Here is a 25,533-nt window from a genome sequence, read left to right on the forward strand (position 1 = left end):
CAGTGGGAATAGAGGTTCCATGGTCTTCCAAACTCCATATGACCTAGCACAAGGCAAGGCCTGGGCCAAGTAGTGGGAGTGGGTGGGTAGGGGGACAGAGGTGGGGGGAGGGGTATGGGAAACTTTCGGGATAGCATTTGAAATGTAAATAAAGAAAATAATAATAAAAAAAATAAAGCACTGACTTAAATTAAAAAAATAAAAAATAAAAAAAAAATAATAAAAGTAAGGATATATATTTTGAGTGCCAGTACTTACATGAAATCAAGATGTATTTTCATGCACTTGTTTTTCCATTGCTTGATGCTATAGAACATCTTAATGCCAACTTCTAACCACCAGGTTAACTCCCCCCAACACAAAGGCATTCATAGGTGAACATACACATACACATATAGACACAGAGAAACATACATCTTCATAGGTAAGCTCACAAACACACATAGACATGCATATTCACAGATGAATAAACACACATATAGGCATGCATCTTCATAGGTGAGCACACATACACACTGAGAGAGATAAGTACCTTCATAGGTGAATACATATACACATTATTCACCTTCACACATGCACACACATACATACATACACACACATGCATGTGTGCATGCACATGCATGGATACACACACACACACACACACACACACACACACACCAGACTAAGAGAGAGAAAAAATTATATTCCAGGATATATAGTGCTATCACATAGACTTGAAAAATTGAAGCACTTCATAATGCTAGAAACATAGTACACAGGGTTTCTAATATGTTCATCATGTAAACTGTACTTGATGTCTGTAGACCTTATTCAACTTTTTCATTGATAAGGATGAGAACAGTGTGCTAGGGTTTCCAGACATTATTTTAGTTTATATCAGGACCTTGATTCCATTATTTTGTCAGAAATATTGTAGTTTCTGGTAAATTCTACAGCAAAGTCAGGTTATAATGTGGTCATTAAGCATAATTTATTCATCAGAAATGAAGATACCATACAATAATATATTGTAGACTGACAAACTGTATGAGACTGATTTTTGAGAAGGAAGGAGAAATAAGAAAAGAAGAAAATGGAAGGGGTAAAGATATAGAAGAAGAAAGGAAACTAAGGAAGAAGGGAGATAGATGAGGAAGAAAATAGCTTATAGATAATATAATGGATAGATGATAAGACAGTTAAGTAGGTGATAGATATATAGAAAAATTATAAGCAAATAGATGATAGACAGACAGACAGACAGACAGACAGACAGATAGGATGGATGATAGATCAACAAATTATAGATGATAGCTTTAAATGCCTAAATTTCAGATATAAAACTCAAATCTCTTCTCTTCTGATGGAATTATTTAGCTTGGTACCACACTTTGGAAGTTTGAGTTTCACAGAATAAACCTTTCAGAGAGTAAATTTATTAAAATATATAAGATTATAAAATGAGCACATGATTCTTCCCCACATTTTTGCTTTTGTCATGCAGACACTGAATTACTCACTGTGCCGAAAATTGCAACGAACGAATATTGACTCACTTTGAATTCTAAGTGTCTTTGTATAGATTTCCTATCACCTTTTCTCTTATTTCTTAGTCCTGCTCTGTTTCCGTGTAAACTCTTCCCGAAAATAGGCAGAGGAATTGAGCAGAGAAATGAGCAAGGGGAAAGTATCACTGTGATGATTTTTTAAAAAGGGAATGGATTTCCCCAAGTTGTTTTAGATCAAAGTCTAATGAGTCCACTTTGAGACACTTCCCAGCAATCAAAGCTGGGTTGTTGTCAATAAACCTAGTAATTTGGCTCTTTAAACACTGGTAGATGCTATAAATTTCTGGTACTTTACAGCTGTTTCTTCTAAAAGTAAGTTCTCCCCCTTTTACCTAACCATTAAATCCTGTGTTTCTTTTCTCCACATCTAAGAGAATACAAGGGAAACTTGAAGAATATTCCCGAAATTGGAATGTTGTACTTCTAGCAAGTGTTACATTTATTACACAAACTTATTTCATGTTTATAATTAAAGAATCTCCATAAGAAAATATAAGTACCCTCTTTGTGACTATGACTAACACAAAACTTCCAAGAACTACAATCTTGCTTTATTTGAAGAACTCTGAAGGTTTGAGAAAAACAGAAGTTAAAGGTGTACAAGCACTGTGCAGAGATTAATGAAATATAGAAGTGATTATAACTCAATGTCCTCAAACATTTTATGACAGGTCTGAAGAGACAGTTTCATATAAATATAATTTTGAAAATCAAATGCACTAAGTATGATTATTTTATTTTATTTTATTTTTGTCTCTTTTGCTAGCAGTATGAAAGAAGTAGGAGGAAGCCATAAGCAATGGAGAGGTCTCCCTCCATCCACCTGCAAGCCATGCCCAATAGCCTATGCCAGCCCAGTCTGTGGTTCTGATGGGCATTCCTATTCCTCACAGGTGAGTAGAGCTCTACTTATTCAGTATGAATTAAATAACTCCTGTTGATCCATGTTGTGGTTTGAATATGGTGTGACCATGGAGTCTCATGTGATGCTTATCTGTTATTACTGCTCTGGAAGGTGCTGGAGTCTTAGGAGATAGATCCATTTGAAGCAATTGGGTGTTTGATTGGAGATTTTATAGCCTGGCCCCACGCCCTATCAACCCTTTCTCCCTGAGACAAGACCTAAGGTAACCTGCTATCCGCTGCACAGTGCTCCACCCACCCCATGTTTACTCACCTACTTCTCTTCATGAATTCTTGCCAAAGTAAATCTAGCTTGTAGTTATAGCAGATGTTTAGACACAACTGCACAAAAGTAACTAATACAGTAAGGAACTGAGTTAATCAGTCATCTGTTTATGTGTTTATTTTATAATTTCTTTATTTACTTTAAAGTAATATTAATAAACTCGCAGGTAAGGACTACAATTTGAATGGCATTTATTTCTCCTATATAAAATTATAGAAACATGAAATACTAGTATTGTGATTATTCTGAGCCTCTATATCTAAATGCCAATTTTTCCTTCATTCCTTTCTGTGGATAAATTCAGAAAAAGCATAACTAGTAATTATTGTTTTAACAGCAATGACAACCCTCACATTTATAAAGTCTCATGCCATATCTCCCATGTTATCTTATTTAAGTTTCCAAGACTATTTTGGAAGTACGGGTTTCAGTAAGAAATGGTGATAAGGCCAATTTTACACTTTTGATAATCATTAAAGCCAGGTTTGTTACCATCTTTATATCAATGTCCCTGGTTTTCTTCTACATTATTCTGACTTCCTAGTAACTACGTTAGAAGTTTAAAAGATTCAGTAGTGTTAAAGAAATTAGCTTACATGGGAAGTTGAGGTGTGTTTGTTGATTATGGGGTAAGGGGTTTAAAAACCCAGAGTTCATCACACATAGTTTATTCATGAATTAACTGTTTTACACAAGTGTGTTCCATTATGTTAACCAGCATATCACGCAGTAAACACATTATGAATTCAGTAGCAAACCACTAAAGGATTATTTGTATTTTTTGTTTGTTTTTAGTAATATATATATGTATATATATATATATATATATATATATATATATATATATATATATATATTATGTCTTTAAGACTAACTCAGCTCAGCTCGTAATTGTTTTTCTTATTGTAAAGTTAATTCTGGAATTGTTTACTTTCAGAATATTTTGGCAAGGACTATTTATTATAAACCCTACTTCATCTGGAAATATTTCACCAAAATATCCTCTTGTATATCACAATTATAAATCCCATTAAGAATACTAGAATAAAAATAATCAATTTAGGCAATACAGTTTGATAGTATGTATAACCAATGTATAACCGTCATTGAGTATTAAGAAGTCCAGTAGATAAGCTACCATGTGTTTGTGTGCTGAAGTTTTAAAAGTGGGATAAAGGTAGGCTTTATTGATTACAGTGGGTTCAGTGTGTCTGGGTTCTTGTCTATATGACTTATATTTCAGTAAATTGACTATGAAATTGAGTCTGTATTATACAATAGTATGTATTAGGTACATAGTGGATAAAACACAAGTGATTTATTAAAAGCCAATGATAATAGCAGGTAAATCACTATGCCGACTTACAAAGTTACAAGAAATGGGTACACATGTAAGCATGCACACTGATAGAGACACATGGGAAGTAAGCTTGAATCCTAAATTTAATAAGAACACTGATTCCTGAGTCATTTGAGTCAGAAGAAAATAGTGTATTTTTTGAGCAGCCTGCTAACATAAATCCAACATTATATGTAGGTAGAGGGTGCTTGCATCCAGAACATCCTTGTCCATAGCAGGGGCTATAGGAAGTCCATTACCTCACTCCAAAGATTTCAATTATAGTGCTCCTGTAGGTGGTCCTTCTGTTAAAAGTTAGTTTCATAGGAAAACAGATTACCATCAAGTCATTTCCTCAGATTTGAAATTATATTGGAAGCCTGACTTGATAGTGTTTTAGTTACAAAATAATTAAAACTCATTTTTAAAATGCTGTTCTTGATTATTCTCTTTATAGTCCAAAATGTGCTGTGAAATGTTGGCTTGCTAATACCATGTTTTGGTAGATTGTATTGTCAGTAAGATAATCCTCAAAACATTCCACATTTTTCTATTTTTTATTTTATTGAAAATGGGTTTTTCTTCATGGAATATATTCTGATTGCATTTCCCTCCCTGTTTTAATATATATTTTAAAATTTCATTTGCATGAGTGTCACTTTCAGAGGCTACAGGTATTGTATGTGAAGATATAAAATAATACATGTCAAATGAATATTGGTTTTTAGTTATCCTAACCCTCTGTCTTTCTGTGGATTAGTGAATATAATTGTATGTATTCAGTGACCTTTAACCTATACACCATCTAGTCTTGAGAGTTTGCACTGTAAACAGTGAGGCTGAGCTGCATAAAACATCAAGAAGTAAAGAACTGAATGAACTTCCATAAGAATGTATGTTAAAGCATTCTAGTGACTCACTCTAAAAAATGGGTGTAACTAAAATGCAAGATTATTTTTACGAAGAAAAACATGTAACCTTAGGCTATGTATGTACTACCTGAAGATAAAATATTTTAGAGGGAATGGCTTGGTAATTGTTCAGTTAATTATTATTCTAACATCTTCTAAGTAGAGGATGAAAATGGGAGAAGGTAGGAATATTGAGGTCTTTTGTCTGGTTCTCCATTTACAGATATTATAAGCAAAGAGTGAGTATGACTGTGCTATAGCTTGAAGAACTTTCAGGCGTGCACACCCTAGTCCTGGTTTTTAGTAGTTTTCTTTTCAGGTTACATAATCAGTTTCCCCATGTTTGTTTATTGTGATCAGCTTAGCAAATAGGAATGAGATTGTAATGATATTTCTATCACAAACTCTCATTAGAAGCAGGTCATTACATTGGGGCCAAGATCTGGTGCCTGGGTGGGAGAGAAGAGTAGGTTTCACAGGGCAGATGATTGAAGATGTTAGGCAAATTGTATAACCACGATATGATTTAAGACTGTATGACTAGTTTGGACTATAAAGAGATCTCAAGGATGAAGAGCACTGGTTCTTTGTCTAGAGGACCTGGGTTTGATTTCTGGCATCAGCATGGTGGGTTATAATATTATGTAACTCCCTTAAATCCAGGAAATCTGAACCCTTTTCTAGTCCCCATAGTTCCAGTGGTATACAAACATACACTCAAGTAAAACACCTATAGTCATAAAAAATGAAGGACATAATATAAAAAGTGATATTAATCAATTACATTATAATCATATTTATTATAAGACTGGAATTTAAATATTGAAGATTGGAACTTTAATAAAGTACTCAAAAAAAGTTTTAAAGTGCTAAAAAAATTAAACATAAAAACCTTAAGGGACAGAATAGAGCAATTCAAATGTAGGTTTACTTGAAAAATACTTGAAGTGTATGTGATTTTCATAAAACATCTTTCTATACTATTTCCTTCTTTTTGTTATCAAGAGAAGTAATTGACCTTTACAGAAGTGTATTAATCTTTCCTTTTCTAATAAAAAAGTGAATGGATTCTGAATTCATTAAAATTTAGAAATGCCAGAAGAAATCAAAATATCACTACATTCAAACTTGACTGAGAGGTAATCATTCTTGAACTTGACAGGAAAGATGAAGGCCTCTGCTTCTTTACTCCAGGCAAAATCTAATGTGATTTTTATTCTCGATCTTTGTGAACTAGGACTTATTCTCCAATACAACATCTTTGTTAGACCATGGATGTTAAATTCTTCAGTTTATATAAAGTGCTTTGCATTTGCTGTGAGACTAAATCAATAAACCATATTGATGCGTTAGAAGTGAGCAGGGCATCAGTAAAACTAATCTTGTGAGGACAACATAGAAGGCTGTAAGCTCTTTTCTATTATAGGTAGTATTATTTTATTGAAAGTCGAACTAAGCAGAGTGGATATCTCAGGAATAGGCATTGCTTAAAAAAATTTGTGTGTGTGTGTGTGTGTGTGTGTGTGTGTGTGTGTGTGTGTGCAAAGAAAGAATCTATTTCATCCTGCAACTCTGAACTTCTGCTGCAGAAATACATATATATATATATAGATATATATATATATATATATATGCATGTATATATATATGTATATGCATGTATATATATATATATATATATATATATGATATAAGTACTAACATTAAAGAACAATTTTATTCTTTTTGCCTTGGGACTATATTATATTTAAGTATCAATATTAAAATTATATGCTTTATGCTTTCTTTTTTTGTTTTCATATAAATGAGACATGTTGCTCTTTTTAATTGTTTTTAAATGTAGTTATTGTACATGTACTCTGAAACAGAGAAAATTTGTGATTCCTAAGAATTAGAAGTGTTAGCAAATGTGTTGGTATTTAATTTTATCTTCTTCCCTGAGTATGTTTTGTTTGTTTTAGTTGAGACTGTTTTATGTTGAGAACAAACATCAGAAAGGCATATGTACTGTTTCTCTTTAAACTTTTTTTGTACAGTCTCAGACTGAATTTAGATTTATGTGTAAAATCAAACAAACAATAAAAATAAACTCAAGAAAATAAAACAAAGAAGCACAAAAGAAGAGAAGGACAGATGAGACAAAGATTTCAGTGGTAGGAGAAGGTGGAAGGGAGAGAGTAACCACAATGTGTGAAAACATAGCATCATTGTATCATCTCAAAAGGATTTCAGTACAACATGGAGAACACTGATTTATCAGAACATGTTCTGTGAGATAACTGCTTATATCTGGAGGGAATTCTGATTATGAAAAAAGTTTTCTTCAAGTTATATTGATTTTTTTTAATCTAACACATCCTATGTTTAATTCATAGGGGCTTATCTGGAATCACAATTACAAAATTTTATGAGAAGATCTTGACTTCTTAAATTTTCAATTGAAATGGAGCAAAAACTAATAAATATGATGATAGATAGATATAAAAATAAATTGAATGCAGCCAATGTGAGACATATAAATTTATTTTTATGAGAGTTCATCCAAACTGTTTTAGCTAGTATTATGTCATATTCATTTATTTATTTAGATAGTAGGTTGTTGAAATAGCAAATCTGGACTATGTTTGAGAAATTTTGCCATTGATTAAAAAAAGCCTTCTATTTTTACGAATAGTTAAAGTATTTAGTGGAAATTTCAGGTACTACATCTAGTAGTGTTTTATAGATCTCTCAGTTTTATGCATGTAGAATTAACCTCAATTTACATACAGAGGTTAAATTCTTGATTTCTTGTAAGTTTTGTCTTGTAATTCCTGTCTTAATTTTCCTTGACCTGTCTCCCAGGCTAAGCCTTATAGTCCATTGCTGCATCCACATTCTTTTTGTTTGTTTGATTGTTTGTTTGTTTTTTGGTTTTTTGAGACAGGGTTTCTCTGCGTAGCCCTGGCTATCCTGGAACTCACTTTGTAGACCAGGCTGGCCTCGAATTCAGAAATCTGCCTGCCTCTACCTACAGAGTGCTGGGATTAAAGGCATGCGACACCATGCCTGGCTTGCTTCCACATTCTTATTTAACTCAAAATTTAGGACAGAACTGTTCAGTATTTTTTATCATTTTATACCTAGTTAGTTATATCAATTTTAGGTAATAAGGGGAAATTTCAAAAAATATCTTAGAGTAGAATAATATTAAATTTGTATTCAGTAGCCATCATAGAACAGAGTAATGATATGGTCTATATAATGTTCTTAAATGTATTAAAGAGCACAATTGAAATTATAGTGTCTCTTGCATAAGAAAAGCTTTGTGTTTTTAATACAAGTTTGTATTACAAAATCATATGTAACATTTTATAAGTCACCAAGTTTTTTCATAAATACTTAATACCCTGCTATAATTTATACATTCTTCAGATAATTATAATCATAATAGTAATAATTGAGTTGTTATAAATAGTAACCATAGTTGATAGCCTTTCTACAAATTGCCAAATTAATTGAGTAATAATATAAGGTAGTAATCTAATTTTTTAAATTTAGATTTTTTTCAATAAGCATTTTATGTGACAGTGCTAAAATCATTATCTTAAAATCAAGAAACAGCAATAGTGCACACAGTTAATAATAGTTCACACAGTTAACCTAGCTGCTATTCTTAGGAATGAAACTGATCACTGTATTTGCCATATGTGGATTCCGCAGGAATATTCTCTTTGAAACATCAATTATTCATCAGTAAGCCTATAGAAAATACTATAGAAATAGCACATAATAGGAAAGATTTGAAAGAGCCAACAACGATCCAACTCATTAAAAATTTAAAATTTTTTATTCTTGATAACAAACTAGGTTAAGCCAAGTTAAAAGACATCTATAACACACAGCACTGTGACTTGTTTGAGCATTACTCCAGCTGATATATTCAAGATGGCTTTAGAAAGTTCAAAATCGTTATATACACAACTCAATTTGAACAACTTATTTCCAATGCCAAAGACACATATTACATGTATGCAAACAAAAGATTATTGAAATGGCCAATGGATATTAATCAGTGCTCTAAATGGAAATGTTAGTGTAAAATTGAATTGTAAAATTTATATGCAGCAGTGTATACCTTATAAGAATGTTACAATGGCTAGGTGTGGTGGCACATACCATTAATTCCAGTATTTAGAAGGTAGAGGCAGATGGTCTCTGTGAGTTCGAGGCCAGTCTTGTGTAAAGAGACAGTTCCAGGCCAGCCATCTCTTCTTGCACAGAGAAATCCTGTCTCAAAACAAAGTAATGTACATTACAATCACCATTCAAAAAATAGTCTCAAGCACAAGGATATTAAATTATATAATAAGGTCACAAACAATAGAGGCATGTTAGTCACATTCAATACCACTGTGAGTAAAGTGTTTGTGATATAGAACAAATAAATCACTGTTCTATTTAAAAAGGTTACATCTATACAATATTTGATAAATGAAGATATTATTACTATAAGTATGTAAACATTAAAATTAATATGGAAAATAATTTTCTTAAAAGGAAAATTATGCTTATAACTAGAAAATAGTTCTATAAACTTATAAAAACGTAAATTGTAGAGTAGAAAAATTATCAAAGGATTTCACTGATATACAGGATTGGAGTAAAGTATACATTTTCTTATACTTCTCCAAATTCATATAGTCAACAACCTAAACAAACCCTACATACTTTAAAAACTTACTTTAGAAGTCTGAGTAGGTTTTTCCTTAACTTTAGTTTGAGTTTTCTAAGGGCCATTGCATGATGATTTTACTCAAATGCACACAGGTGAAAAAGATTGCACCAATCCACCACATGCCCTAAAATGAAGTATTTAGGAAAATTATGCCATGCAAAGCGCCTGACCATTCCATCCTAGCTTCCCTTCCATCAAAGTCCTCCTAGAAGCAGTGCAGCTCTACTCATGATTTGACCTAATGTCAGCGACAATCTTGTTTCAAGCTTTCTAAATGATTGTGCCCTGGTAAAGACAAAACTTTCTATGAGAGGATCACATGTGTTTTCTAAGGTTTCCTACCTGGAAAATAATCAACCAAGAATACGTCTGTTTACATAGTTTCACTTACTACTATGTGGGCTACCTGATATATTGTTAGTATTTAAGAAAGACTGAGAATTTTAAAGACCACCTCGGAGGTGGAAGGATTCTATACACTCAACAGCAAATGGCATCAAGACTTGATTTACCTTCAAGAAAGAGTTATGATTTATTCAAGTGCATATGGGGAACACTGGACAGAAACTCTAGTGAGAATTGGTTGGATGATTCAGATGGAGCTTGCAGATGGTCGAGGAGCCTGGGGAACAGAACAGTACATTTGGCCTTCCAGACTGTCATTAGATTGTAGGTTGTGAAATACTCTTAGAATACTTGACGCTCCTGCATATGTTTAGGGTGAAAACTTGAGGACAGTATTGCCAAAGCGTTTGTTTTTTCCAAACAAAGTGGAGCAACAATAAGTTGGTTCACAGGAAAAGGAGAAACATGTCATAATATTGAGAAGTCATGGCTTAACCCCATCTTGACTTCTCTATAATGGTAGGAAAATTGAGATGGAGTAACTGAGATAGGTGGAGGTTTAATTTAAGGCATTTGACATCCTTTTATAGGGCTTTCTAAGATCACCCTCACCAGAAGTGAGGAATGCAGAGGTTACTCTGAAGCATATAAGCCCAACAATACCCTTTCCACCTTCAGTTCTTTCAGACTTAAGGAACAGTTGGTATTCATCTATGACCACAAATAACTAGGTCTTCTTAACAAGAGTAACTGTAATTCCTCATTTATTCTCATCAACTACAAAACAATAAATTCAAACAGACTGTTGTTGATCATTGTGCATTCTAGGAAAGACAGGGACCTCACATGAAACGGAGCCTAATCATTTTCCCATTTTAGGCTTCCATGGACAGCATTCTGGGGATTACCTGTGGGTGAGATGGAGAACTGAATTTATATCATTGTAGTTCCAAAGGGGGTAAGTTCTACTCAAGGTTTGCCACAATCCCACCAGCCTGATTTTGTTGTACAGGAAGTAATAAAAGACCCTGAATGTAAGCATAAATGTTTAATATATGCACACAGCATTACATATGACCCTCTAGATCACTATCAAGACTTACCTGGATAACCAGCTGAAGGATCACCTTTCCTAATCACTAATAGACCTCATGGACACACACACACACACACACACACACACACACACACACGGACACGGACACGGACACAGACACACACACATATATAAGCATACATAAATGGTAGATAGTTTATAGATAGATAGATAGATAGATAGATAGATAGATAGATAGATAGATAGATAGATAGAGCCTGATTTATTCTGTTAGGTGCCCAAAGCTCAGGTTTTCTTACTGAGTTTTATGAACCATGCGGTAAGAGATTTAGCATCATAAATACTTTAGAGTACACTTTCTAAGAGATTATCCAAATTCATACTCTATAAGATTTTTGTAGATGGCATAGAATGCTCGTGATGTACATTTCTGATCATTCTTCTTAGAGAATATTTGTTGATAAAAAGTATCATATCATTGGATCTCAGAAGCTCCCACAGCCCAAGCATGACATATTAGTCTCAAATAACAAAATAATGGGGTCAAATTCATCCATCCAAATAGAGTAACAATATTATATGAAAAATGTTGTCAACGGGTTTATTTCACTTTTGGAACCTCAAATGTAGAAACCATAGAAAAGCTACTTGGCTATCTTCTATGTCAAATTTTTATAAAGTACTAAATAGAATGACTAAGATAGACCACATTATCATACTCTCTCCAATGCCCTTAAGTTCTGAATTCTATTTTAAGTGATGTTATTAGAGAGCTTTCATCCAGTGTTAGATACTGAGTTCACCCAGGAAGCTTTCTACATGCCTATATTTATTGTAGTTTATCGACCTTCCCTGAGAGTAAAAGCAAAGATGGAGGGGCATTGGTGTTGAGTGATAGGAAAAGATGGATGTCCCAGTTTGGATCAAATTTGTACTCTCTATACCTCCATGGATTTGTTGACACACAACCATTTTGGTTTGGACCATCTGCTTTGTAAAGTAGGGCACATGATAAACTCTTGCAATGTAAAAATAAGTTCCCTTAAATAAAACTTTTGGAGAGAACAGAAAAAGTTTCCTAAAATAAAGTGTGTTCTTCTTTCAACAGGATGTCACATATAGAGAATGATAATGCAGTGTCCACTATAAAAAAAAAACAAGATGGTTGTAATATGCTTGTTTCTATATTTCACTTCTGACTTGTGACATCACAGCTGTGGTATTTCTGTGTTAATTATATATCCCAGTTGGATGAATGAATTTAATGTCTCCTCCCTTTGCCTTTCCATGGGAAACTCCAAAATGGAGGTTAGACAAACAAGTAAAGGTGGTTTTCTATGAAAGGCTTTCGTCCCACTGAGAGTGAGCAACCGTTCTCATTGTGTTCCTAGTGTTGTGACTAGGTTTACTAGGGAAATATATTAGACCAAGAAATATTGAAACAGAAAAGGGATTCCTGTTCATCCTTATTTTTCAGTTCTCTTAATATAACAAAATGCTATTGCTTCTTTAAGAAAACAAATCATTGAATTTGTTCTTGTTTAATGATAGTTTTATCAATGATAAACCCAGCTCATACAAGAATGATGAAAATCCTGGAAGAATTAAAATACATAGCTTCAGATCCCCTTTTGTGACTTGTATCCATTACTGTACTCAGTCTTTCCTCAGGCCCTTTACTTTTAGCATTTCTTGATCTCTTTTCTTCATGTTATCATGTACTCACAGGTACATTTGTGTGAATACATTTGCTCATTGGCTAGATTCCAGAGATGTGAAAAAACAATTGTTTTATTTCTGAGATTGTGTAAATTTGCTTAATATACATTTTAGTATTCCTGACAATTTTAACATTGATTTTTAAAAACAAATGATATTCCTACATACACACTAAATTTTCTTTAATAATTTATCTGTTGATTAACAACTTCTGGGATTCCAATTCGTTACTATGTTGAATAAAGAACAAGAAAGAAAAATAAAAACAAACAAAAATAAGAAAAACATTTTAGATCAGTTATATATCATTCAACTGTGCTTTTTAAATGGTTGTAAAATATGTGAATCTTATTTCAATAACCACAGCATATTGCACAGATACTGACCCAGTATGTGATGAGCAGCGTTGACTCAGTCAAAGAAGGTCACTGTTTATTATAGATTTTACTGTTTCAACTAACTTGAATTCCTTGTTTTCAATGAGTAGTTAAAGTAATATATTTGTAACTATATTTTTACTGGATGAAAGCTATATTAGTGACTACCCAACAACTGTTTCTTCAGGGAAATAAGGATAGGTTCTAGAGAGTCTGATTGATCCTTTCATTATCTTTTGATATATTGATTCCCTCTGAGAGTTTGCAGTCTTGTTTGTTGATGTTTAAAGCCAAAAATTATTTGCTGTGGGGTCACATGGGTGTTTGTGAGCTTGGTGGGAGGAGGCAGATGTTCAGTTATTCATCCTAGATATGATTAGCATGTTTTCATGTCACTACGTAGTGGATGCCAAAAGCAGTTTACCTACCCCTTTGCCAAATATATCTCCATCTGTTTCTAGGCAATAAAAGAGAAAGTATTCTTATTGAGAACAACTACCCTAAGCCATCTGCTGTGCCCCTGTCGTTGATGTCATCTTGAACAGGTGCATCTATCTATACCTTGGAGATAGGAATATTCTATATAGTGCAGATATGGCCAGTAAGAAGATTAGATTTTATAATTCTTCGATCTCACTATTAAATAAATAACTAAATGATTATATGATAATTGTTGCGTGACTACTATCAGAAACCTTCCCTTGCCTATCTTTTCTCAGTTTGTTATAACTTAAGTGTTCCCAGTGTTTCCACTCTAGTTTCCACATCTGGGAAAGCATAGTCTAAAAATTAGATAGGCTAAAGTCTCAGGCAATGACCAACTTTTCTCAAAGCATCAAACAATTCTGAGTGTGAAGAAGTCACCTGACTAAAGTATTTAATCACAAAGACTAGCACACTTAGGAAAGAAAAGTTTGCCCATAGAGCTATATGAATAAGAACAGCTGAAGTAAACTCACTTCTATCCACACTACACCTTGGGGGAAGATGAAACCACCTTCAAGAACAATTTTGTGTTTTGAAAAAAGTGAGATCATAAGACTCATGTCCTGTATTTTTCTTTTATTTTGGTTGGTTGGTTTTAGTTTTTTTGTTTTGTTTTGTTTTGTTTTGTTTTGTTTTTTTGCATTTTCTCACACTCAAAAATTTCCTCACACAGATCAATTCTTGGACTATGTTTCACCATTCAGGACTCAGGCTTGTAATCAGAAATGAATCAATCATATCTTTCTCTACATTATTTGAGTATGGATAATTATATACTAATGAGCATGCCCTTTCTGTGATATTTTGGATCACTTATGTCTTGAAAGTATTTCAGCTCTCTGGCAATTAAGTAAATTGACATAGTAAATTAGAATGAAGTCAGTGGACAAAGATAAGAGAAGAATTTGTTTTAATATTCTTTATTTAAACTGCATTTCCAGAAATTTATTGAGGAAAATTCATCCAGGTGGATCATTTTAGGGAAAAACTCTTTCATTTATGAAAAATATTCTGTAAAGATAGCATTTAATCCAATTATGCAAAATTTAAAGAGAACATGTGTTAATTTAACGGTGATTATGGCTAAGAAATTTTGCTAACAGATGATGTTTACATTAACATTTAATTAAAATTTCATAAATAATTTCTTAGAAATTATTTTTTATGGCCTATCAACATAAAAAATGAGTAACTTTCTCCAGAAACTACAGACTTCACGTTTGGAACATGCTTTTATATGAATCAGATTGAACAGCCTCACACATGTTTACAATGCCCTCGATTACTTTCATCCCTACACACTTTTATTCCTTGTAGTATTAGTAATGCCATTTCCTGTTTTGTTTTTTGACATATTGAACTTAAACTCAGAGTATTCTAGTGACCATCTGTTTGAAACTCTCTATTAGTACCTGCTTGGCTCTCCAGTGGGTACCTATCTGAAGACATGGCCCCCACCATAGAAAATTATATCAATAGCAAATATATTAATAAGGAAGCACACATTCCAATGAGACCCTCCAATATTCTGCCTTAGCGACTTAGAGACCTATACCTGTTTAGGAGAAGTCATCCACATTCAAAGATTGTTTCACATCCTAGAGATGGCACTTTGCATTTTTCTTCTTTTGTCTGGGTCTGACAATCTGCCCATCCCCCTTTCCACAATATACCTTAAGCCTTAGATGGGGTAGAATAAATGCCATTAAAGAAACAATCTTTGAATTGTGCTGTTAATTCATTATTCACTACAAGTACATGTTCTTTATGATCAAAACAAAACAAAAATATTACTGCTGCACTGGGGAGGCAGCATAGTCAGTGTAGGGTTGGCCTTGCAAGTGAAAGATCTGAGCCTGACCTCCAGAAACAAAGACATAATGCCAAGTGTGGTGCAGCTCATCCCAGCAGTTGGAAGGGAAAGAAAAGAGAGTTCTGATGGCTTTGTGCACACTCAGTCTAGCTCAGGAAGGCAGCAATGGGGGCATTGGCAGTTGTTGGGGCAACAGTTGTGATTGCTGGGGCAAAAGTAGCTCATTTTCAGTGATATTTGTCTTTCTTAAACTCTGTGCTATTCAGAGGCTTAAATGCAACTGGTTTCTGGTAATTAACTATTTCTGTATAGCAGTAAGGAATTAGATAAAGGATTTATTGTTAGAGCACCTTTTTCTCTTTCCCAGAAGCATTACTTCTTGCTGGCCAAGTGAGAGGGAGGATTGGAGCAATTCAATTGTAGTGAACCAGAAGAAAAAAGTCATGTTCTCAGAAAGAAAAAGATTTATACAAGCAAGCATGCATAGACAAACACACATTCATATACACACAAACACAATGTTAGGCCCAACAACCTGTCTCATCAACTCTACTAGTATTCATGCATACATACACACACCTATACTTACATATACATATACACATACAAATATACATATACATATACAAGTATGTGTTTGTATATATACAAACACATATTTGGTGGAGTAAAAGCTCCCATGAGCAGACTCCATAAAGCAAGTGGCAAGTGCCAGTGCCAAAAGAACTCACTCATTCTATATGAAAAATAAGCTCCAACCTTTATTGCTTAAAGAATGAAAAGGCTCCTATTTTTATTTGTATTAGTAAAACATCCCCTAAAGAAAAAGCTCCTATGTAAAAAGCAGTGTCATGGTAAATTTAAAAACCTGCCCTCTCTGTTCTCCTCTCTCATTCTCATCATTCCTTCTTGTCCTTTTCAGGATACATGATTACATGGCATTCTATGCCTCTTTTTTTCTTTTCTTTTCTTTATTTTTTCCAAAAGTCACAATGGTTAAAACGTAGCTTCAAATTACAATATAAATAGGAAGTTATAAAAGAAATGTGGCCGGGCGTGGTGGCGAACTCCTTTAATCCCAGCACTCGGGAGGCAGAGGCAGGCAGATTTCTGAGTTCAATCAAGGCCAGCCTGGTCTACAGAGTGAGTTCCAGGACAGCCAGGGCTATACAGAAAAACCCTGTCTAGAAAAACAAAACAAAACAAAACAAAACAAAAAACAAACAAACAAAAAAGAAATGTATATATTTGTTTCCATTAAGACTATTTATCTAATAAAACATTCATTATCTATCACTAGCACCATAGGTTTATAAAAAGTCTAAAACAATAATTCTTATGTCATTCAGTTAGCATGGTTTTGTCAAAACATAAAACATCTGCCTTCTTTTTTATTCATATTGAAGTTCTGTATAAATAAATCTAGTCAATATTTTTATCTTCTGTTCTTGCACCTACAATAAATTATCCATTCCTAGTTTAGGAACACAGTTACCAGATAATGGTTCCACAGCCAGACTAGAAGGAATGTTTTCTCTGATTGTAAATCTGATCTAAGCCTGCTTTCTATCCTACTGCAATGAGCAGTACACATGAAGGTTTACAGAGCCCTAATTGCAGCCTTTGTCCATAAAAGGCTCAGAATCAGCTGTATAAATTTATGGATCATATAGAATCCCTTTTAAGAATTATGAAATCATCTATTTGTCAATATAGCATTACAAGAAGAGAGTACACTGTCATTGATTTGTAGAAGATCTGCCCTATAGTGTGGGCTGATGCTCAGGATTCAAAACTCAGGAAAGAAGTACTACCAAGAATCAATCATGAGAGAAATCTCTGAAGAACTTGCAAATCAGAGAATTACCCAACAAAGGCATGCAAAATGATGAGTCGTTTCCAAAGCATCACTTGTTAGTATTTGCCTTTCCTACATGGCTCCTGACTGTTGCACATGTTGTAAGTTGTGTAATGAGTTAGAACTTACATATCACCAAGTCCAAGACATACTACAGTAACAAGTTGAAAGAAGTGACAATAAAAATATTAAATTAATTTGGTTCCCATTAAATCATTTGTAATTAAATTCTCATTTATTTTTTAGATTAGATGCTCATATTTTATAGTATTTAAAATTTATGTTTTTTTCATGACAAAATATTTTCTACAATTATTAAAGTGTTATATTAATTTTGAAAGTTCTGTTCCAATGAAGGAGTCACTTCTCAGTTGCAAACTTCTACAAAACTGTCTACAGTCTTTAGTCATTTGTTGCAGATATAGTCTAGGATTCTGTTTGTCCACTAAAGAGTTTTTCAAAGAGAAAAATTAGGTGTAGCAAGGATGTGAGTGACAGGATTAGTCACTGAATGAGTTTATTACTTCCTGATGTCAGCTGAATTAAATTATTTGCTGGTGCATTTCACATTGGAGTCAGAATGTCTACTCCATTTAATTTTAATATAATTTTCTCTGTGTAAATTATGGGGACAACTTCTAAAGAAATCATGTTAAATCCGCATTAGCATACACAGTTCTTTGTAGGAAGGTAAACATAGACTCTTAAAAGATGGAATTAGATTAGAAATATTTATTGTGTCAAATATGCAGCTAAAAAACACTATTTTAAGAAGGATTTTAGGACACACAGGTTTAACATTCTATACTGTATCTGTTACTAGAGAAAAATCAAGACAAGTCAAAACAAAACAAAACTAAATTATAAAATCACTGTGTCATAATATTTTAATGGTATTCTTTCAGTTCCAGTTGTTTTTATTTTTTTTAAATTATCTTTTAATAATATTTAAATGTAGTATTTATGCCACCTTGAGAAAAGAACTTTCAGACTACTCATGGTTTATTTGATTTTTAAATTTTTTTTTATTCTTATTTTCTTTATTTACATTTCAAATGCTATCCTGAAAGTTCCCTATACCCCCGCCCCACCACTGCTCTCCTACCCACCCAATCCCACTACTTGGCCCAGGCCTTCCCTTGTGCTGGGTCATATAAAGTTTGCAAGACAAAGGGGCCTCTCTTCCCAGTGATGGCCCATTAGGCCATCTTCTGCTACATATGCAGCTACAGACACAAGCTCAGGGGGTACTGGTTAGTTCATATTGTTGTTCCACCTGCAGGGTTGCAACCCCCTTCAGCTCCTTGGGTACTTTCTCTAGCTCCTCCATTGGGGGCCCTGTGTTCCATCCAATAGCTGGCTGTGAGCATCCACTTCAGTGTTTGCCAGGCTCTGGCATAGCCTCACATGAGGCCTCAATATCAAGGTCCCTTCGGCAGAATCTTGCTGGCATGTGCATTAGTATCTAGGTTTGGTGGCTGATGATGGGATGGATTCCCGGATGGGGTAGTCTCTGGATAGTCTATCCTTTCATCTTAGCTCTAAATTTTGTCTCTGTACCTGTATCCTTTCATGAGTATTTTGTTCCTTAATCTAAGGAGGAATGAAGTATCCACACGATGGTCATCCTTCTTGGTTTTCTTGTGTTTTGCATAATGTATCTTGGGTATTCTAAGTTTCTGGGCTAATATCCGCTTATCAGTGAGTGCATATCTAGTGACTTCTTTTGTGATTGGGTTACCTCACTAAGAATGATATCCTTCAGGTACATCCATTTACCCAAGAATTTCATAAATTCATTGTTTTTAATAGCTGAGTAGTACTCNATTGTGTAAATGTACCACAGTTTCTGTATCCATTCCTCTATTGAGGGACATCTGGGCTAATTTAAATATAAATTTTCTGGGCTATTATAAATAAGGCTGCTATGAACATAGTGGAGCATGTGTCCTTATTACCAGTTGGAAGATCTTCTGGGTATATGCCCAGAAGTAGTATTGTTTGGTCCTCCAGTAGTACTATGTCCAATTTTCTGAGGAACCGTCAGACTGATATCCAGAGTGGTTGTACAAGCTTGCAATCCCACCAGCAATGGAGGAGTGTTCCTCTTTCTCTACAACCTTGCCAGCATCCGCTGTCACCTGAATTTTTAATCTTAGCCATTCTGACTGGTGTGAGATGGAATCTCAGGGTTGTTTTGATTTGCATTTCCCTGATGGCTAAGGATGTTGAACATTTTTTCAGGTGTTTCTCAGCCATTTGATATTCCTCAGTTGAGAATTCTTTATTTAGCTCTGTACCCCATTTTTTAATGGGGTTTTTTTGAATTCCTGGAGTCCAGCTTCTTGAGGTCTTTGTATATATTGGATATTAGTCCTCTATCAGATTTAGGATTGGTAAAAATCCTTTCCCAATCTGTTGGTGGCCTTTTTGTCTTGTTGACAGTGTCTTTTGCCTTACAGAAGCTTTGCAATTTTATGAGGTCCCATTTGTCAATTCTTGATTTTACAGCACAAGCCATTGGTGTTCTGTTGAGAAATTTTTTTCCCTGTGCCCACATCTTCAAGATTTTCCCCCACTTTCTCCTCTATCAATTTTAGTGTCTCTGGTTTTATGTGGAGGTCTTTGATCCACTTAGACTTGAGCTTTGTACAAGGAGATTAGAATGGATCTATTCTCATTCTTCTACATGATAGCCGCCAGTTGTGCCAGCACCATTTGTTAAAAATGCTGTCTTTTTTCCACTGGATGGTTTTAGCCCCCTTGTCAAAAATCAAGTGGCCCTAGGTGTGTGGATTCATTTCTGGATCTTCAATTCTATTCCATTGATCTACATGTCTGTCGCTGTACCAGTACCATGCAGTTTTTATCACAATTGCTCTGGAGTACAGCTTAAGGTCAGGCATGGTGATTCCNCCAGAGGTTCTTTTATTGTTGAGAAAGATTTTTGCTGTCCTTGGTTTTTTATTATTCCAGATGAATTTGCAAATCGCCCTTTCTAACTCTGTGNAGAATTGGGTTGGAATTTTGATGGGGATTGCATTGAATCTGTAGATTGCTTTTGGCAGGATGGCCATTTTGTCTATGTTAGTCCTGTCAATCCATGAGCATGGGAGATCTTTCCATCTTCTGAGATCTTCAATTTCTTTCTTTAGGGATTTGAAGTTCTTATTATCCCAGTTGTTTTTATTAACTACCATAGGAAAAAATGCCTTTGCCTCTAATAACTCATGGATTGGGTAACACAATTTTGAAATTCTGGAGACAAGTGCTGTTATCCTGCTTATTTTATATGGGGTTTTCATGAGAAGATATTGGAAAATAGCATTATAGGCAATGTTTAGGGACTGATATTTGGAGACAAATAATTCTCAATAGTTTTTTGTACATTAACTCTACTTTGGAACTTGGATGACAGAATAGCAAGTGTACTGTTGCTTTTTTCTTAATAGTTGTAAGCCTATGTCATAAAGAAATGATCTGAAAAGATACCTCTTATGATCATTTATATAAAATGATATACATATATATTGAATTGATCTCTGGATTTAAAAAGCAGTCTTGTTGCAGTCTTATTGTGGATTGGTTCAAATGCTATTTGTGTTCATTTGACTTCCCAACTTATACATGGAAACTGACATATCTGCCTCTAAGGTTTTGAGGTCCCTGCCCCTAATTGGCTTATGCCACAGTGGCTGGGCAGGGGGACAGAGGCTGGACATTAGATTTCCTGGGCAAGGGAGCAAAAGAGAGGAAGAGTTTTAGGATCACCATGCTAGGAAAGGAATAAGAGGCAAGCATGAGAGCTGAGGATGACCTAGAACCAGCTCTGTGAACCCTGGCTGGGCCTGGGGTAACAGAGATGAAATATAAATTTTTGTAAGAAATAATTCAGGAATAGCAGAGGGGAGAGTGCGTTACCCACCCATGGGAGGTTCCAAAGTGCACAGCCATTTAGGTGTTTAAGGCATATTAAAATGAAGCTGGCATGTGTGTGCCTTTCTTTCTTGAATCCAGAGAGCTGGGCAGTAGCCAGAAGCGTGTGCACACCCACCGGAGACTTCAGGGAGGATTAAACAATTTCTGCATCACAGTCTCATGATACAAAGCTAAGTTTTGTAAGGACCTCACGTTTGTTCCCATCAGAGATTAGAGACTCCACTTAAAAATGTGTGTATGGTTTTATATATGTATGTGGTTATGTGTATAGGTATATGTCTTTGTTCATGTAGTCACTTTATATCTACCTATATAAAATGTGAGCATGTATATTGTGTATCATGATATAAATATGGATACAAGATGTATGTAATATTAATTTTGTATCTAAATATGCGCATTTGGTCTCTCCCTGTATGTGTGTTGGAAGTGTTATCTTTGTGGAAAATCAAAAGTAACCATAAAACTATTTTATGTTTGTCAACCTACAAATGAAAAATTTTCAATGATTCTCCTAATGTGTTTTGATATACTGCTCAGGGGTGTGCGAGTTAATGACTAAAGACACCATCAAGTTGTGCCCCAAATAGAATCAAGGAAGAGAGATAAGTCATACTTGCTCAAATAACTGAAACAAAATAGGAAGATATCCAAAAGACAGCTCAGGAGTTATCCTGTTGATTTCTATATCATTCTTCTGTCCTTTTATAGCTTTAACTTCAGGGATCAATTTATAGAAATGGTCTATCCAGCAGTAGTGATTCAGTCCTTTAATCCCAGCCTAGGGAGCCAGATACAGTCCTAGCCTAGTCTACAAAGTCAGTTCCACATTGTCAGGGCTACAGAAAGAATGCCTGTCTAGAAAAGAAAAGAAAAAAGAGAAAGATTTAAGGAAAAGAAATGAGTAAAAGGAGCAGGGAAGAGGAAAAAAAGAGCAGAAAGGAAGAGAGAAAAGCAAAGAAAAGAAATCATGTGACAATTCCTTGACTGTTGCAATCCTCTGTCACTGATCACTAATATGACCCCCTAAGTAACTACAGTACTGCTCTGACCATATAACAATTAATGATATAGAGTGTGTAGGATGTTCCCTAGCAATGTAGATATAAATGAAATCATGTAGAAATTACATGTACATATAACATGCCTATGCATTCTTTGACCTTGTATTGATATAATTAAATCTACATGTATTTAAGTTAATATTTTGTTCCTTTTTTTTGTTTACACAGTGCAAACTAGAATATCAGGCATGTGTCTTAGGAAAACAGATCTCTATCAAATGTGAAGGACGCTGCCCATGTCCCTCCGATAAGTCCATGAACACAGGCAGAAATGTTAAAAGGGGTAAGTGACAGAACCTTGTTTATAGTTCTATGTTCAATCCACTCTCCCAGAATATTTTATAATAAATAGTAATTAGTAAAATGTGAAAGGAGTTTGCTTTTATAACTATGAGCAGGTTATAAGAATACGCTCTGTCAGCTTATTCTCAGTTGGGTATCAGTTATGTAGAGAAACCTTCTCCATGCCTTTCTTACTTGCTGTCAAAATAAAGACAAACTTACGGAACTGCTTACTTATTGCTTGCTCAACAAATCTCTAAGGTGACTCTTTCTAAAAATGATTAGGTACAAATGTGTAAATTTAGTCTGATATTTTGAAGACCTAGGAATTGCTTCTTAATTAAATATTTTACCACACACAAAATCGCTTAAATATTGTTTTTATAAGTAAGATGCTTACTCAGTGTGCAGTGTATATATGTTTGTCAATTTCATGAATAAAATATTTCAGTAACTTGATATTTAGTGCCACATATACTTTGTCTTTTCTTAAATTACTTACTACAATTTTCGTAGTGTGTGAGTGTGTGTGTGTGTGTGTGTGTGTGTGTGTGTGAACATCTGAGTTTAAAACTGTTCAATTCTTATAATTTGAGAATCATCCTGGATGTCCTATGGCAGAGAAATGTTCATTACTGTTATTTTCCTGAAACATTATGAATAATGGCTACAAAGATAAGAAAATATGATTTCCTATCAAATTTCCCTTATATAAACTTTAATAGTTTGACCATCGTGTGCTAGATTTCTGTATTACAACAAAATGCCAAGGCTATACCATTTATAAGTAGCAAAGGATAGCTTGAGTCATGGCTCAATAGATTTAGTCCAAAATTTTTGAGTTCATATTACAGTATAAAACTGTGGGGAAGCCGGACGTGGTGGTGCACACCTTTAATCCCAGCACTTGGGAGGCAGAGGCAGGCATATTTCTGAGTTCGCCTGGTCTATAAAGTGAGTTCCAGGACAGCCAGGGCTATACAGAGAAACCCTGTCTCGAAAAATCAAAAAAAAAAAAAAAAAAAAAAAAAAACTTTGGGGAAAGCTAGAAGAGTGTTCACCTAAGAGTTGCCAAAAACCGAGAAAAAGGAGGCAGATTCCCAAATCATTTTCAAGGATGTATCCCCAAAGACCTAATTTCCTTAACTAGATTTCAGATATTTAATGTGAGGGTCTCACCACTTAGGAGTATGAGACTTGGAAGACTAAGTACTCAATTTACGAATCTTTAAGGGAGAGTCAAATTCTAAGATACAACACATAATATAGCTGTTAAACAGTGCTTCAATCTCATGATGAACATGCTATGCAACTGTCTAAAACTCAGGGATGTCACTTAAATACATTTCAGTCAGTGAAGTCATAAATCCAATAAATATTTTAAATAAAAAACATGTGATGCTATCGACCATCAGTTAAAACAATGAATCACCACTATGGTTCTAAAGAAAATTAACCAATTTTAAAGTGGTCAGTGAAAACCCCGTGTTCAGACACTGTGATGAACTTTCTCCAAGGAACTGAGATGCCTTCTAGTAGTGGCTCTGTGCTTATAACATTTATTTTTGTCTTACACTAGAATAGATTAGCTTTATGCTTGGTTACTTCTATATCATTTTCTCTATCTTTCCATCCAATTTCTTCAACACCCTCTAAATAACTTTTGGCACATTGAATATATCAATTATCTCCACAAGTTCTAAAGCTAATTTTAGTTTTCTTTCAACTGAGATTTTGATATCTGTACCTTCCTCACTCTATGCCTGAGTGAATGTACTTCCACAATTGAATTGAAGACTTTTGACCGTGATAATCACTTCAAGCATGACATTACCCCAACCACATTCGATATCTCAAATTTTACATATAGAACATTAATAACTTTTGAAATGTCCTCTTGGTGTTTTCACCTAAATTACAACCCTTAAACAATATTTCTGTTTAGTAATATTTCCCAATTTCAGACTTATTTTCAAATGAGGAGATATGTTTTTATGATATCAATTAATCATGTCATCTCATAACTGCGATAGAATAGCAATATTATTAAATTTGGAAAGTAACATATTTATATGTTTTGAGTCACTTAAATTTTCATTGCAGTATTTATATTAATATGTCAAAAGAGAACTTTTCATAAAGTCCTAGCATCAGGGGATGAAGATAATTTGTGTTCAATTGTGATTCAAAAGAGAGGTAAGAGGATTTTAAACTAATTCTGCTCTGACAGATTGTCAGGGCAAAGGAAGAACAAGATTTGCCAACTACTGTGGAAAAGCAGTACAGAAAATTTTGAATGTCATTTCTCCACAGTGCCAAAGGCCAAGAGACATGGGAAATGTAAAACTCAGTTCAGTATCATTTCCAATCTTCCACCTGTCATTTATAGTAGAAGCATGTCTTAGGGCTACTGTGCAGTGCAGGAAATTCTTTTTAATGTCATCTCTGTTATAGAAGTAGTGAGAAAGAAACTACATTCTATAAAATAGTTCTTCAATCTTTCTGATCCTCCCTCTGAGGTCAAATTGATATCACACTAAGTTTTCAGTTTATTAATTGCAGAATGAACCTTTAAAATTTGCTTGAACTACATCAAAACAAATAATATGGTTTTTTTAAAAAGTAGAGGAAAATATAATTCACCATTATTTTCCAGATGTAATCTACTTGGGAGATACATAAATTTTTACAAACATTTAAATTTAAACATCTTAAATAAAGAATTATAGATAATTTATAGTTTTACTATCCTGGATTTTTATTTTAGACTAGAGCGTATAAACAAATTCTTCAGTGAATAACTTCAATAAAAAAATCATGTATTTTATACTTCTTACAGATTTCCCTTCATTTATATATATCTCTAGCATCATGTGATGCCATT

The 25,533-nt window shown here is 34.1% G+C and overlaps 1 protein-coding gene across 5 annotated transcripts in view; it reads left to right on the forward strand.

Annotated features, from left to right (window-relative positions):
* Spock3 (SPARC (osteonectin), cwcv and kazal like domains proteoglycan 3) overlaps nucleotides 1-25,533 on the forward strand; it is a 370,262-nt gene that overhangs the window by 255,087 nt on the left and 89,642 nt on the right. For 3 of the 5 annotated variants that reach the window (XM_029532098.1, XM_029532097.1, XM_029532099.1), the window contains 2 exons: nucleotides 2,320-2,446; nucleotides 22,536-22,650. In XM_029532098.1, coding sequence (XP_029387958.1) covers nucleotides 2,320-2,446; nucleotides 22,536-22,650 — 242 coding nt within the window. The remainder of the gene's footprint in view (nucleotides 1-2,319; nucleotides 2,447-22,535; nucleotides 22,651-25,533) is intronic. The other 2 variants (XM_021218629.2, XM_021218628.1) reach the window with 1 other exon arrangement.

This window comes from Mus pahari, chromosome 19 (assembly GCF_900095145.1).
Source record: "Mus pahari chromosome 19, PAHARI_EIJ_v1.1, whole genome shotgun sequence".
Classification (NCBI taxonomy): domain Eukaryota; kingdom Metazoa; phylum Chordata; class Mammalia; order Rodentia; family Muridae; genus Mus; species Mus pahari.